The sequence below is a fragment of the Pseudonaja textilis genome, chromosome 1 (assembly GCF_049901715.1).
Source record: "Pseudonaja textilis isolate UNSWEBS1 chromosome 1, rPseTex1.2, whole genome shotgun sequence".
Classification (NCBI taxonomy): Eukaryota; Metazoa; Chordata; class Lepidosauria; order Squamata; family Elapidae; genus Pseudonaja; species Pseudonaja textilis.
Window position 1 is genome coordinate 159,788,873 of NC_141990.1, and position 14,685 is coordinate 159,803,557.

A 14,685-nucleotide genomic window follows, 5' to 3' on the forward strand; every position below is an offset into this window, starting at 1 on the left:
TTGAAAACATTTATGGAATGCACTTTCAGTTTGCAAGCTGCCACACTGCTCCCCCCTCCCTTTCTGTTGCCAACTCTAAAAAGAGCATAGAAATATTTTATGAGTTGACAATGGCTCTTCTCTGAACTGTCAGGGAACCTGACTCTCTTTGCATAGCCTACATATTTAATATTTGTGTAGGAAATGAGATCAATGTGCCACTGTCACCATCCAAAACAGAATGTTTATCTAATGCAGTGGTTCCCAAACTTTTTCAGTCCACCACCCCCTTGGTGCTACAAACTCATCCTCGGTGCCCCCCACCCAGGGGTGGGATTCAAATTTCTGTGGGCATGACCTAATTTGAGGGCATGGCTTGCTGTTCATGTAATTGGGTGGGCATGGCTTGCTGGTCACGTGACTAGCTGACGTGGCTTGTTGGTCACATGACCAGGTAGGTGTGATTTGGTGGTCATGTGACTGGGTGGGCATGGCCAGGTAACTGGGAAACCAGATACAAGTGGTCCTCACTTAATGGCCGGTTGTTTAGCAAGTGTTCTAATTTATGATTGACCTCCCCAGAGATACTTGACCGGTTTTTGGAGTTTTGACAGCCATGCACACACATACATACACACACACTCACTTCTAACCCTGCTGGAACAGGTCATTGCACTAGAATTGGCAAAGCATCTCTGATTAGATTCTAGTAGTTAATAGAATCTAATCAGAGATGCTTTGCTGATTCTTGTTGATTTGTTTTATTTGTATTTCTTTATTTTATGTTGCTGAATTGCATTGACATGTGTGTCCCTTCTTGTGCACAGCCCAGAAGCTTTTGTGATTCTTTGCAGCAAAAATTACTGACGTCTAGCTTTGCTCTACTTTTCAAACGTGCCGCCACTGCTGCTTTCTAAGTGCTGGCCCCGCAGGTCCATCCCATTGAGCCCGCTGCACCAGAGAGACCTGCCCAAGCAAGTCTGAGCGAAGTGGTGCACCAAGTCAATGGGGTGAGCCTGAGAGAGGGAAAGAGAGAGAGAGAAAGAGAGAAGGAAGAAAAGAAAGAGAAAAAATGATAAAGGGGCAGACAAAGAAAGGGGGGATGGAAGGAAGGGACAGAAAAAGAAATAAAGAAGGAGGGAGGGAGGGAGGAGAAAGATAATGAGATATCTATTCTAGTCCAATCACCTGCTCCAGCAGGGTTAGAAGGGAGTGTGTGTGTGTGTGTGTTCTCCTTGTAATTTACCAGTACATTTTGGTTTTGCCTTCTTCAGAATTGGCACTGTAATACATTGGGGAAAGATCTGGTCCAATGGATCCTGTTTAAAGCCTCAACAAAATGTGAGAGCTTCCTGATAGTCTTGACCATGTTTCGTCCACAAAATCTTTAATAGAAGCCAAAGAGGTTTCAATGTGGAAAAGGGCCTCAGTCTAAACTAGGCCTCATTTCAATCTGATGCATCAGGTTTCTCTCGCTCTCTCTCTCCCTCCCTCCCTCCTAGACTGGCTTTGCTCTAGCTTCCCGATGTGCTTGCAGGGCCAGAGCTTCGAACATGGAGGGATGGATGGATAGAGAGCGAGAGAGAGACAGGTAGGTAGGTAGGTAGGTAGATCTATATTGGTAGGTAGGTAGGTAGGTAGACAGAAAGATAGGCAGGCAGGTAGATAGGTTGTCAGGCAGGCAGGCAGGCAGACAGACCTTTTGGATGGAAGGACAGACAGACAGACAGAATGCGACAGCAGCAGCACTTTGGGAAAGTAGAACAAAGCCAGAGTGACTTTCCCAATGTGCTGCCACCACTGTGTTCGACGCCATTGACCCCCTTGCACCGCTCCGGTGCAACAGTCAATGGGATGAGCCTGCAGTGCCAGCACCTCAAATGCCCCCCTGCTGCTTCTTAGTGTCCCCCCTTCAGCAGCTGCTTCCGAGCAGAGCCTGTCCCACCTCCCGTAATCCCCAACATTGCTTTGCACCAACTTCTAAGCCTTGGCCCACCAAGAAAAACCTCCCAACACTCGATTCCACCAAGAACGCTCAACATGCTGAAAGGCCCACCCTACATAATTCCTGTGATGCAACTACAAGGTGGCGCATGCCTCACTTCCTTGGGGAGACCTTCCTCACAGCTGGCTTGACCCAGCCCATGTGGGGATCTGTTGCGGCTCAGTGCAGGCAGCGCTTCTGGGATTGGAAGGGTGAATCCCGTCTACAGCAATGCGTTGATCCCCTGTGCCTGCAAAAAACCTCCAGCCAATGCGGCTGGACTCCTACAGCGCTCCCACTTCCTCTTAGCGACCCCCTACCAGCCCCCTTGCCTCTTAGCACCCACCTAAGGCATCCCACTGCCCCACAGGGGGCAGTACCACTCACTTTGGAAACCATTGATCTAATGCATTAATTCTAGGAAAGGTGTCCCCATTATGCACAGAAGGAAGAGCAGGACTGTGCTTCCTCAATCTGTTGGAAATATCTAGCCATCTTTATACAATGAGTAGTAAGGAGAGTCTTCGTGCAATGCAAGAAGTCTCATGTTAAGTGCAGGATGGGTTTTTCTTGCTGCATTTGGCCCAATACTTCAGAGTTGGCGCCTGCACAATATTGGAATTAGAATTCTCTGGTACAATCCTATTGTTTTTTCTATGTATTGGCTTACAAGGCCAGAAAGTGTTTGTAAGTAATAAGAACAGTACATAATGCTACCTATAACTTGGTGGTTCGGGATTCTTAATTATTTAGATGAGTACTTTGTTTTCAGAAACTTCTTATGTGATTCTATATTTTTGTTTTAAGTCCAGAAAATTATTGTTCTATCAAAAACTGTCCAAAAGCTAAAGTAAGTTCTTATCTAAAATCATATTTCATTTTAAAAATGTTTTTCTAAGGAAAAAATCATGAAGCAACACTGAGATCCATGCATTTTAGAGGGTAGAGATAGATAAAACTGTGTCGAGAAGGAAATGTGTCATTCATGAAAAGTGTGTTCATCACTTCTCAGCATGCAACGTTGGGAACTTGGTGGGATCTAAAGGAGCATATACAGAAGCACTGTCAAGCATAGAATAAATGAGGAAAGGCAGAGTTTAATTTTTTTCAGGGTAGTAATTGTTCAATTCATAACATCCTGTGCAGAGTAGTTAACACAGAAGTACTTTTTAAGGTCTCCTTATCCCCTGGAGCTCCATTTGCCACTGAGCTTTAATTGGAGAATATCAGAAGTTTGGTAGCATCTTTTCCAACAAATTTTATAAAAAGAGACAAACTTTTAATTATTATTTGAAATTAAACTTAATTAATTAAAGTTAGAAAAGGTGCCACTGGACTCATTGGATTTTTTTTTTTGCCACCAGACAGTAACACAGTTCTCCTATGACAGGCACAGAAATACTGTCGATAATCACCATGAATACATTGAACCCAGGTAATAGTTGTGACAGGAATAACAAGTTCTTCTTTCAAAATACTTTAAAGTTCAATTAGGACTGAAAATATCCACAGCAACCAGCGGAAAATATTGAAAGGTTGTCAGAAAATGCCTCTCTGATTCAGGAAGCTGTCTTAAAAATTATGTGGCTGTTGTTTCAGACGAAGCCTCTGTAATAATTGGCAAGCACAATGGAATTCTGAGGCTTCTACAAAAGAATCAAAGTAAGATGTTTGCTGGTGTTGGCTGTATTTGCTAGTTAGCCCATCCAGCAATAAAATAGGTCCAAAGGCTGCATGAATCACTGCTGCTTCTGAACGATCATTTTGAAAAACATTCCCAAAGAGAGACTTTATTTGATAATAAAAAGTCAGAAAAGTCCTCAGTCATACCACAAGAATGTCTCATATCCTTAAATACTTTGGATAGCCTTACACAGAAGTTATCGCATTATAGTGATGATGAGTCTCTTCTACTGAAATTACACAGAATAGATTAGCAAATACTTCACAGTTCATAAACTCTATTTCTTAATGCAATGAATCCTTCATTTGAAAATCTTAATAGGTTGCTTCAGCATGAAGTATATGCTAGTACATGGAGACTATATGTGGGCTTGTTATTTCATTAACCACAGATGTATGAACAAATTTAGAGTACTATTAAAATCATCAAGAGGTTTCAGACAATCAATTTGATTTACAACTTTTGTTGTAAATAAAAAAGTTGGATCTTGATAGATCATCTGAAAATTGGCAAGTAAATAGATATTGCTTATAAAATAGTTGTGTTCAACCTATGAAAAGAAAATTTGAGACTGTCCTAATGTTTTATGGCAGAACAGAAAAATGATCATTGTGTGGCATTTACTTCTAACGTTTCACAATATATTCTTTTTTCTGTAAAACATGTTTTTAATATCCCACAAAAATATTTTCCGCAATGGTACCTTCAGCTTGTTTAAAGAAAAACAAAAAGGACTAACTACAGAAACTCTTTAAGAAATTTAGGGAAATAGCATATATTTCTGGAGTTTATGGATGAAATAAATATAGGGACTTTTCAGAGAGAAGAGGAGCATCTTTCTCCTTATGAAATTTGGAGAGAGTCATAAGAGCAGACTTCCTAGACAAGAGACCAGGAGCCCTTGCAGTCTGAGCTGAAGGCAGTGTCTATTGGGTAAGGGTAAGGGAAACAGGAAGAAGTGGCTGGGATTAGGGAAAATGCAGGAAGGTTGAACATGGGGACCTGCGGATGGACTTCCAGTTTGAGCTTCTTTGGTGACAGACTGAAATCTGCGATCATGCACAGTTTCGATCTGTGCTCACCGCTGGAACGCCCTGAGCCAGCTGGTTTCGGGGCTAAGCCACCCTGTAGAGGTGGTGAAGAGGGGGGAGACTGCCAGCAGAGTCAAGGAGAGTCACATCTCTCCTCCCCAGCTGGCCTTACTCCCTTTCCCGAAGGCGGTTGCAGCGGTGGTCAGAAATGGCCACCTCAAAGAAGAACTCGACTGGAAAGGAATGTGCAGGAGGAAGATAAGAAGAGAAAATTTTGGCTGACTGGGTCGAACTGGAAAAACAACAGTACAAGGTACCCTGGAATTTGAATTATAAAGAACAACGTTGTTCCCAAAGAAGACTTTGAAGCAGTGAATGAGAGAGGGAAGGGAAACGATTTGGTTTTTTTTTTCTTTTCTTCCCTATATTGACAACTAAGAGACTTAAGCAAGAAACCGGCAAAAATCCACTTCAACGTTATGGGTATTTAAGCTGAAAATAAAATGTCAAGGGGATAATAAAGATTTCTGGATTCTCAAAAACTTTTAAAAGAAGGAAAAAAACAAAAGGGTGGGATCTGGAAAAAGGGCGGAGACCACTTGGAAGTGAAAGGAATTAACAGTGAAACTTTAACAAGATTCCTAAAAGATACATTTTAACTGAAACTTTGTAACAAGATAAGAGAACCCCAGGAAGAGAAAGTGGAAAAAAGAAGCAAGAAGAAACAGCTTTAGATTATTTAGATTACTTGGTGATTTTTGGATTTTTGGCTATTGGATTTAAAGGACTAAAATTAATCGAGTGGTTGTTTAAAAGTTTTTAAAATGGTATCACTCTTGAAAGAATTGAGAATGGAACTTAAAAAACAGAAAGATGCACGAGAAGGAAGAGGTTCTTTTGGCTTCATATTTCAATTTTTTAGAAATGGAGATCCTGAACTAAGAGAAACAACAAGAAATGCCTGTAGAACAAGAAGGGCGGGACAATCACCAAGTATTTCTATGTGGGGAAAAGAAAGGGAAGTGGGGAAAGAGAGTGAAAAATATAAGATCTGAAAAAACAACTCAAAAAAAGAATAGTTTGAAAAGTAATTACAACATTAAGAAGAAACAAAAGAGAGGATTACAGAAGAGAGGATCAGAATTAGAGAGAGAAGGGGTCAAAAAGGGAAGGGAGAAGAAGAGGGAGAAGAGAGAAAGGAAAAGAAATTATAAAGGATAGAAACAGGACATAGAGAAACAGGGAAAACGTACAAGACACAGAGATAATTGGTGAAAACTTAATTAAAAGGGGGATTCTGCAAGGGTACATAAGATAGTATTGTTATATTAGAAATAGAAATGAACTTTGAAAATATGATGTGATTAAAAATAGATAAAATACTCATTGTAATGTAATGTAATGTTTAATAAATAAATGAAATAAAGAGAATGAGAGAATGAAATTAGGAATGGAGGGGAACATTTTAATTATTATAAATGTGTTATAAAAATTTAAGTGAAGAGGAATATGAAAGAAACATGAAAAAAATTATGGAAATATTATAAGTGTTCCTAGAAGTATGATATCTTATTGAAAAGAAATGTTAAAGATGTCAAAAATTATAACTAACATTAATGATAGAGCTGAACTGGAATAGAATAAATATTTTATTTATTATTGTTATATATATATATTCCCTCTTTAAGAACTTGGTGCATATTTTAAGAATGTACCAAGCAGAATTCGACTGGAAGTTATGTGTTATATTGAATGTTATATTGTAAAGGCATAAATTGAAGTTTAAATAAGAGCTGAATGGATAAAAATTAAAAGATGCAAAGGTGTCATACTCCAATTAGTAACTACAGGGAAAATTTTGTTTAATGAAAAGAAAATATGAAATTGAAACAGGACAGACAAAAGTATAAATATGATGACTAGAAAGGTATTGAAACTTAGGAAAAGATATATATAATTGAATTCAGAAAGGAATGAGATAGTTAAAAGTAAGATTGAGAAAACTAAGGGAAGGGAAAAATTATTGAGAAAATGTTAAAATAGCAATAAGATATGGAATAGAACACAAAGATGAATATGAAATTGAATTTGTGTCTGTATGGAGAAGTGATAGCCCTGGACCATGTTATTCTAAAAAAAAAAAAAAGAAAATTTACTTGTATTATGTTTGTGAAAATCCAAATAAAATTTTTATAATAAAAAAAAAGAACATGGGGGCCTGCGGTGGCTGCCAATTCACTCATTTCAGTGCAGTGCTATGTGATGTGATTGGGGAATGAAGACGGTTTGGTTAGAGCAGAACTGTCAAACTCCCAGCCAGGGACCAGATATGTCACGCACTGGCCACATCCATGTGTGGTTTAGTGAAAGGAAGGGGGGGAGGAAATCCCAAAATGTCATGTGACACCACCATGATGACATGAGCTTGTCACCTCTCATGAGGAATGGAATTGGATGATTATAAGAGGAATGTTAGAGGAATGGAATTGGATGATTATAAGAAAGCTGACATTGACATAATGTTAGGTGAGGATCCCTTTGAGGCCAAGGATTTAAGACATGGAATTTGGAGGTAAGGATGAAGATTAGAATAGTGGTAGAAGGAATTAAAGTGGGAAATGGAATTGGGCTGTTTTATTCAAACCAGTTCCCACTTTCAGTCACCTGAACTCAGCTCAGGAACTTGTTGGAAATCTTTGTATCAGTGGTGGGATTCAATTTTTTTTACTACCGGTTCTGTGGGTGTGGGTTAGTGGGCGTGTCAGGGGAAGGATACTGTAAAATCTTCAGTCAGAGGTGGTATTTGCAAGTTCTCTGAACTACTTAAAATTTTCGCTACCAGTTCTCCAGAACAGGTCAGAACTTGTATTATACTGTATTATACTGTTTCTAGCACTTGGCAACTGAGATTTAATTGCATGGGTGCAAACTGCATTACCACTGAATTTTCAACTGAAAATGAGAAGCAGTCTGCAACTTCCTTAAATGGTTTAGAGACAATTATGACTATTTCTCAGGGCCATTTGATTATTCAGTGCAAAAAAAAGTGGATGGAATGGATTACTGGGTGATCATGAGGGCTTAGCAATTTCCTTCATGCCGAACCTTCTGAAAAGAACTTCAACTCTGGTTTGAGATAAACCTGTGTTTTAATATTTCATTAATTGCTTCAAAACATTTTAAAATTTGAGGTTTGTGGATTTGTAATAGCTTAATGATGTTGGTCCAACATTTATTATAAAGATGGTCATTAGGAAAGAGGTAAAAACCAAGCTTTTGATATTGTTAGGCTATTACAGAATATTGTGTGGCCACTCTTGGAATACAATATTGTTTTCTGTTCTGATACTTGCACCTTAGAAAAGATATTGTCAGGAAAGATTGTGTTCTGACCCAGGCTTCGTAAATCGTAATTAATCACAAACTTGATTTAAAAGCAAAACCTATTTTATTGCAATGCTGGGAATTGTTTTCATTCTCAGCCAGAACTAATCTTAAACAGTCCCCCAAGATAAGCACACACCTTTCAGTTCTGTGAAATGCTGCCAAAAACAGAAGTATTTATTAACTATAAAAGAAATCAACCGAAGTACAAGAAAAAACCAACCAAAGTACATAGAGCTTCAAGGAGGACTCAGAACCGATCGAATTACCTTGCTTTCTGCAAAAGTTTCATCATTTAGGCCTGACTTTTATCCCTTTTGGGAGGGGCAATCACCTCCCAGCCTTACTCCCGAGTCGCCCCTTTTGTTTCAGCTGCTCTTGCCTTCTAGCAGCTCTGCGCACACGCATACTGGCAACAGGCTCCCCTGGGTCCTCTGCCTCGCTGCTGCCAGACTCTGAAGGCTCCGGAGGCAGCACTTCACTCCCAGATGGTCCTGGCCCCATCCCTGAATTGGACGCAGGACCCTCGTCCAAGTCCTCTCCAGACTCCCTGACTGGTCCCCTTTCTTCCCCAATGTCCAATTCTGCTGCCATCTGTACCGGCTGCTGGCGAACCACAGCAGATTGCTGGGAAAAAAAACCCCAATCTCTTCAACAAAATAAGATTTTGTGGGCATATAGATTCTTCTGAGGGCATGAAGTCTTCTATTAAAATAAGAACAGATTTCTTTAATTTTTTTAAAAAATGTGGCCAGTAATTTGTGGACATATTTGGCCCTTGTTGAGGAATGTATCCTGCCAAATACAGACAGATAGGCCTAAAGGATTATTTAAACACTTGGGAACATTGAAACTAACTGTTCATATGATCTACTACTATTCATAGCCATTTTTAATTACCAAGTCATTGTTCACCCTGCATCACACAGATTTTCTCCATGACAACCTGGTCTTTCAAGTTTTCCAATGGTGCACTCCTTACCATTGAACCTGAATCTATTCACCTTATTATTAATAGCTAATGGTTGTGAAAAACCCCAATACTGTAAAGATACAGGCATTATGTTGACTTATGTTGACACCGCAACTGTTATAAATACATGCCAGTTGCCAAGTATCTGAATTTTGATGGGGATACTGCAACAATTGTAAGTGTGAAAAATGATCCTTTCTGGTCTGTCTAAGCCAGTGGTAGTCAAGCTGGTCCCTACCGCCCACTAGTGGGCATTCCAGCTTTCATGGTGGGCGATAGGGGTTTTGTCCCCTACTTTATAAATCACCATTACTGTGGAACCGGTGGGCGGTTAGAGAAAACTTTACTGCTAATAGAGATACAAAAGTGGGCGGTAGGTGTAAAAAGGTTGACTACCCCTGGTCTAAGTAGTTTATTCCTAAACTAATGCTCTGTTATACGTTGCAATTTTAACATTGTGCTACAGATAAGGTAGTCCTCGAGTTATAGAAATGTAATGTAACTGTTGTAAGTCAAGGACTACATGTACTGGGAAATCAGACAAGGATAAATTGTGCTTCTTGAATTTCTGGTTTATTTGTTTGCTTGCTTAAATAGTGCCTGAAACATTAGGGTGGGGGGAATGTCTTCATCAGATGACATTTAGTGTACTCAATACCTCCTGAATTCACTGTAATGTGAACTCTCCCATCATTAAAAAGTCACTCCAATGGTTATATCTTAAGTTCTCTCTTTCCCAATCAAAGTGTGAAATAAATTGAGTAAGATAAATGATATACAAACCCCATCAACAAAAAGAAGCACTGAAATCAACATTAGCAATTATTACTAGCAAAGCTGCACAGGCTTTATTGGATTTAAACAATGGCAAACACAGCTGGCTCACAGAAACTGGAGCTTTTCTAACCTAAGTCCAAAAGTCTGTGGGTGGCTTGTTTTCAGCAGTTCCTGCCACTTTGAATTTAATTTGGTTTCATGCTCCATGTTTTCCACATTTCAGGAAAAGGTTTTTCTCCTCTCTCGCCCGCCCCACCTTTGGTTGTTGTTGTTGTTGTTGTTGTTGTTGTGAGGTTATGAGAAGGGCTTGTTTTGGCTATGCCACTGCAAAGTAGCAGGAGGAATCAACCAGGGAACCAGTGAGATTTCCTGCTGATGCTCACTGGGTCTTGCCTGCTCTGTTTAACGGGGAGAAACCATGCCAGATTCAAATGATACTTTTAAGGATGAGGCAGGAACAGAAACCGAGAGAGTAGTGACAAAACTGAATATCTATTTCAAAGCAACTCTTGCTCTAAACGAAGCTCTGTCTCAGAATTACTGCAGGGGCTGAAAAAGAAAGCTGAGGGAATGAAGATAACAAGGTCCAGCTAAATTGTGGCTAAGAGAATGCCTTCTGTGAAGAATTAAGGAAAGAAAAACCCCAGCAAAATTTATTTAGGTTAATATGCACTTTACATCTGAAACACAGACTGGCCTGGAACATAAATTAAATTCTAAGAAAACCAGGAGTACACAAGGGGAAGACAGTGTCTTATCAACATGAGCGTGTGAGTGTGGATGTGCATGCACACATTCCTTTTTGAAGAAAAATATCCTAAGAGGTAAAACAGTTATGTGAAGTAGTAAATATGCAGACTGTACAAGCTGAATGAAGGATAATTAACTTGATGGAGTCGGGTGATGTAGAATTAAAGATGGCAAGAGAGAAATTAGAGTGCACCCATTCCAGTCACCTCAGACGTCAGCCTAGAAGAAAGATACATACAGATGAAAAACAGCAGGAGTATTTGCAGTTTATGAGGAAGAAATCAAAAGACTTGTGTTTTATCCACCATGCTCCATCCTTCATATAGTGAGTTGTAGTTGTTGTGTATGTCCATTCCTATTGTGTTCAAGTGCTGGTGCCCTATCAAAAGATCTGGCAATGCTCTAAACACAATGGAAATGGGCAGAATCTCAATACTTCAATTACAAATAGTCATATTCCTTGGAATAGTGCATATACAAGTAGTCCTCCACTTACAACAGTTCATTTAGTGACAATTCAAAGTTACAACATCTCCGAAAAGAAGTGACTTATGACCATTTTTCATACTTACAACCATTACAGCACCCCCTTAGTCATATGATTAAAATTTGGACGTTTGGCAAATGGTTCATATTTATGACGGATGCAATGTCTCGGGGTCCTTTGATCCCCTTTTGTGACCTTCTTACAAGCAAAGTCAATGGGGAAGCCAGGTTTACTTAACAACCCGGCTACTAACTTAACAGCTGCAGTGATTCACTTAACAGCTGTGGCAAGAAAGGTCGTAAAGTGGAGCAAAACTCACTTAGCAACAGAAATGTTGAGCTCTATTATGGTCATAAGTCGAGGACTACCCATATTACATTACAATCTTTAACTATCCTAGAACTTTGGGAAAAATCCAATAGTCAAAATTACCAAATCTAGTGAGAACTTTTTGAGAGAGGATGTTTAAAATGATAGTATTAGGCAATACTGATTATTTATATTCCATTTAAAAACTGTATCAAGACCTGTTTTTACTGTGGAACGATGCTGGCCAGTCTTTTTAGTAGTTGCACTACTGTATGAATGTTCAAGAGGATGAAGGACTTCAATGAATATGACAATAGCGCCACATTTGCTAAAATTGTCCCAATGTCCTCTGTAATGCCCATCCCTTCCGAGCGTTGACATTTTTGGCCATATTACCAAGATTGGGGACAATGGGCATCTTGCCTGCTTCACCTGGGTAAAGTTCTACTTTACCATGCAAATGCTGTGCATTCTCCAGCTTCTGCTTAACTGAAAAACAAGGCTTAATGTAGCATCATAGGACACATTCGTTATCCATTTTTTCCTATCCAGATATGGTACCAGGGGTGGCAAACTCGATTTCATTGAGGGCCGCATCAGGGTTGTGTTTGACCTTGGGGGGGCCAGGGTACGTGTGACCAGGGTGGGCACGGCCAGCTCAACATCACTCGTATCAGGGGAATCTGGTGGCCCAAGTGCTTTGCCAATGAAAACGGGATCCCAAGCTCCATTTTAGGCTGCGACAGCCTCTTGAAACCCTCTGCCAGTGAAAACAGAGCTGTGGAGGGCCTCCTGCAGCACTCCTGAGCTCTGTTTTCACTGGCAGAGGCACCGCAGGCCAGTTCTTCACTGTTTCTAGGGTGGCTCCGTGGGCCAGATCTAAGTACCCTGTGGGCTGGATCTGGCCCCGGGCCTTGAGTTTGACACCCCTGAGATATGCATGCCACAGTTTCTCCATCATGGAAAATAATTAATGGTATTGATATTAGTCTTGTATATTAACAGATTATTGTATCTTGCCTTTCTGCTATGACAAGCAATTTTATTTAATCTTGCTATTAGCAGATTGTCTTTTATTATTTTAAATTTTTGCTTTAATACCTAGAAAGGAAAAAATACAGAAACAAATGAAAAGTAAACACATAGGGAAAAGAAAAAGAGAAAGGAAACATTAAAAAAGTTCAGCTTTAAGCACAGCATTAAACTTGACCACATAGTAATATTGATTACTCTTTCCATTATGCTGATAAACAATTAAACACAATCAATTTAAGACTGTCAATCGGGGAATCTCTTTCCAACATAATCTTGCTCACTAAAACCAAATAATGCATAAAATGATACATTTGAAATCTGGATACATAATTTAATTAGCATTCACATCTTTCAACAATAGTACTCTTCCCAAAAACATATTAATAAACATATAAATCAGAATGGCAGCTCAAGTCACATCATATAAATTAGGGTACCCCCATCATTTGATACTCCAGCATAATAAATAATAAACTTTATCTGAAGTATCCAATAAACATGAAAAACATTTTTGCTGCATTAATCATATTTCATGATTAAGAGTAACATTTGCAATATTCTTTGAATCCCTTAATCATTGGTTTAAAATGGGTTTTCCAACACTGTTCCGAAGTTCTTGCAAATAGAAATTTGCAATTCAACTGTCAGTATGGCTCATAAGAAAACTTTTATCAAGGGCACTACAACATAAAACATTGCCAAGCAAAATTATGTGCATATTTTTTAACTTACAGAAGTGTTTTGAGTTGAACACATTCAAATAAATTTAATATCAAATAAGCGTATTATTTGATATATGACAGCAAAAATGCTATTAAAAATAATGACTTATAATAGTCATTATTTATAATGGTTATAGTACCGTATTTCCCCATGTATAAGCACCCCCTTTGTATAAGCCACCCCCCCAATTTTTGGACTGTGAAGTTTTGAAAAAAATATTTTATTAGAGAAACAAGTTATGAAGAAAGAAAATTTACAAAGAAACAAAATTCGACGTCTAGATCTACAACTTCGGTCATGACGCCGAAGCGGTGCGGCGACGCTAGCAATCTCGCATCGGAACGAGAGTAGGAGCGAAGCATTCAGGCCGATGCCTAGCGTATGCATTTCTATCGCGTACTCGCACTCGTAATCGTATCATCACGTACAATTTTTACAAAAAAGTATAGCATACTGCTGGAAAACCAGTTTATTCCTACTTTATTATTTTATGCATTTTTCACGTATAAAAAGTGTACCTGCTTTGTATATGCCACCCCCCTACTTTTTGGGCTTGAAAATTTTGGAAAAAAGGGGTGGCTTATACATGGGGAAATACGGTATCTAAAAAACTAATAATTTGATAACCTAGAGTTAGTCTAATCAACATTTATGATGATGGGAAATACACTTTTGGGAAGGAAAATATTGCTTAAAGCTTATTGTGTTTTGTATATGAAAACATTTAGTTTTCAAAGTTAAATTTATGGTACTAATTCCTCAGAAATGCTTATGCTATTCTCTTAATTGCTAAGACCAGAAGCCAAAAAGATAAGTTTATCAGATTTTTCTCTTATCTACAGTATATAGACTAGTTACTAATAAACTTGCTATGAAAAACAGCTGTTTTAACTTTGATGTTAATGATTTTTTTATTTGTGAAAAAATATTGTTAAAATGAAAAGAATTTGACATATCTGGCTAAGTAAAATGACGAATTAAGCAAAAATAATAGCTATAAACCGGAAATTAAGAAAAGGAGAGCAGTATTTGATTTAATGCAATTAACTGAATAATCTGATAATTTACTGAAATCGTGCGCAATGTCAATCAAAATGGTGGTGTTACATTAGCCAGGAGACAAACAATGTTAATAAAGACTAGTAGTTTGGCTGCCTAAGACTGTTTGGTTACCTCATTTCGTTCACACTTGCATGCTTTCCAAAATAGACCACAGAGGGCAACTAGCTCTGCATCATATTTAACAGAAATAGATTTCTAAAGATATTGACTTCCTGGAAATTCTGTGATGCAGTGGAAATGAGCATGCTATGAGTATTGTAGCCACTTGGGCATACTTAACCATTTATGAACAAGTGGATGAAGATAAGAATGAGGGTCTAAGGCGGAAATCACCTGGCGTTGATGAGGTATTGAGCAAGGCTGATGTTAGCTGGGGTTCCTGTGATGGTGATCTGACGCTCTGAGGAGCCTTCTGTGGCATTGGCGATTTTGATCTGGGCTCCAGACATCTGCCTGATTTCATTAATTTTGGTCCCTTGGCGTCCAATTATGCAGCCTATTAACTAG

The 14,685-nt window shown here is 38.9% G+C and overlaps 1 protein-coding gene across 45 annotated transcripts in view; it reads right to left on the reverse strand.

Annotated features, from left to right (window-relative positions):
* Positions 1 to 9,855: 9,855 nt before the first annotated feature.
* Positions 9,856 to 14,685, reverse strand: part of PCBP3 (poly(rC) binding protein 3) — a 60,162-nt gene continuing 55,332 nt past the window's right edge. For 35 of the 45 annotated variants that reach the window (XM_087919503.1, XM_087919502.1, XM_087919504.1 and 32 more), the window contains 2 exons: positions 14,512 to 14,681; positions 9,856 to 10,781 (listed from right to left, as the gene is read on the reverse strand). In XM_087919503.1, the coding sequence (XP_087775629.1) occupies positions 10,745 to 10,781; positions 14,512 to 14,681 (207 nt within the window). In that variant the 3' untranslated portion in view covers positions 9,856 to 10,744. Of the gene's footprint in view, positions 10,782 to 14,511; positions 14,682 to 14,685 lie in introns of those variants that run through there. The other 10 variants (XM_087919524.1, XM_087919528.1, XM_087919518.1 and 7 more) reach the window with 4 other exon arrangements.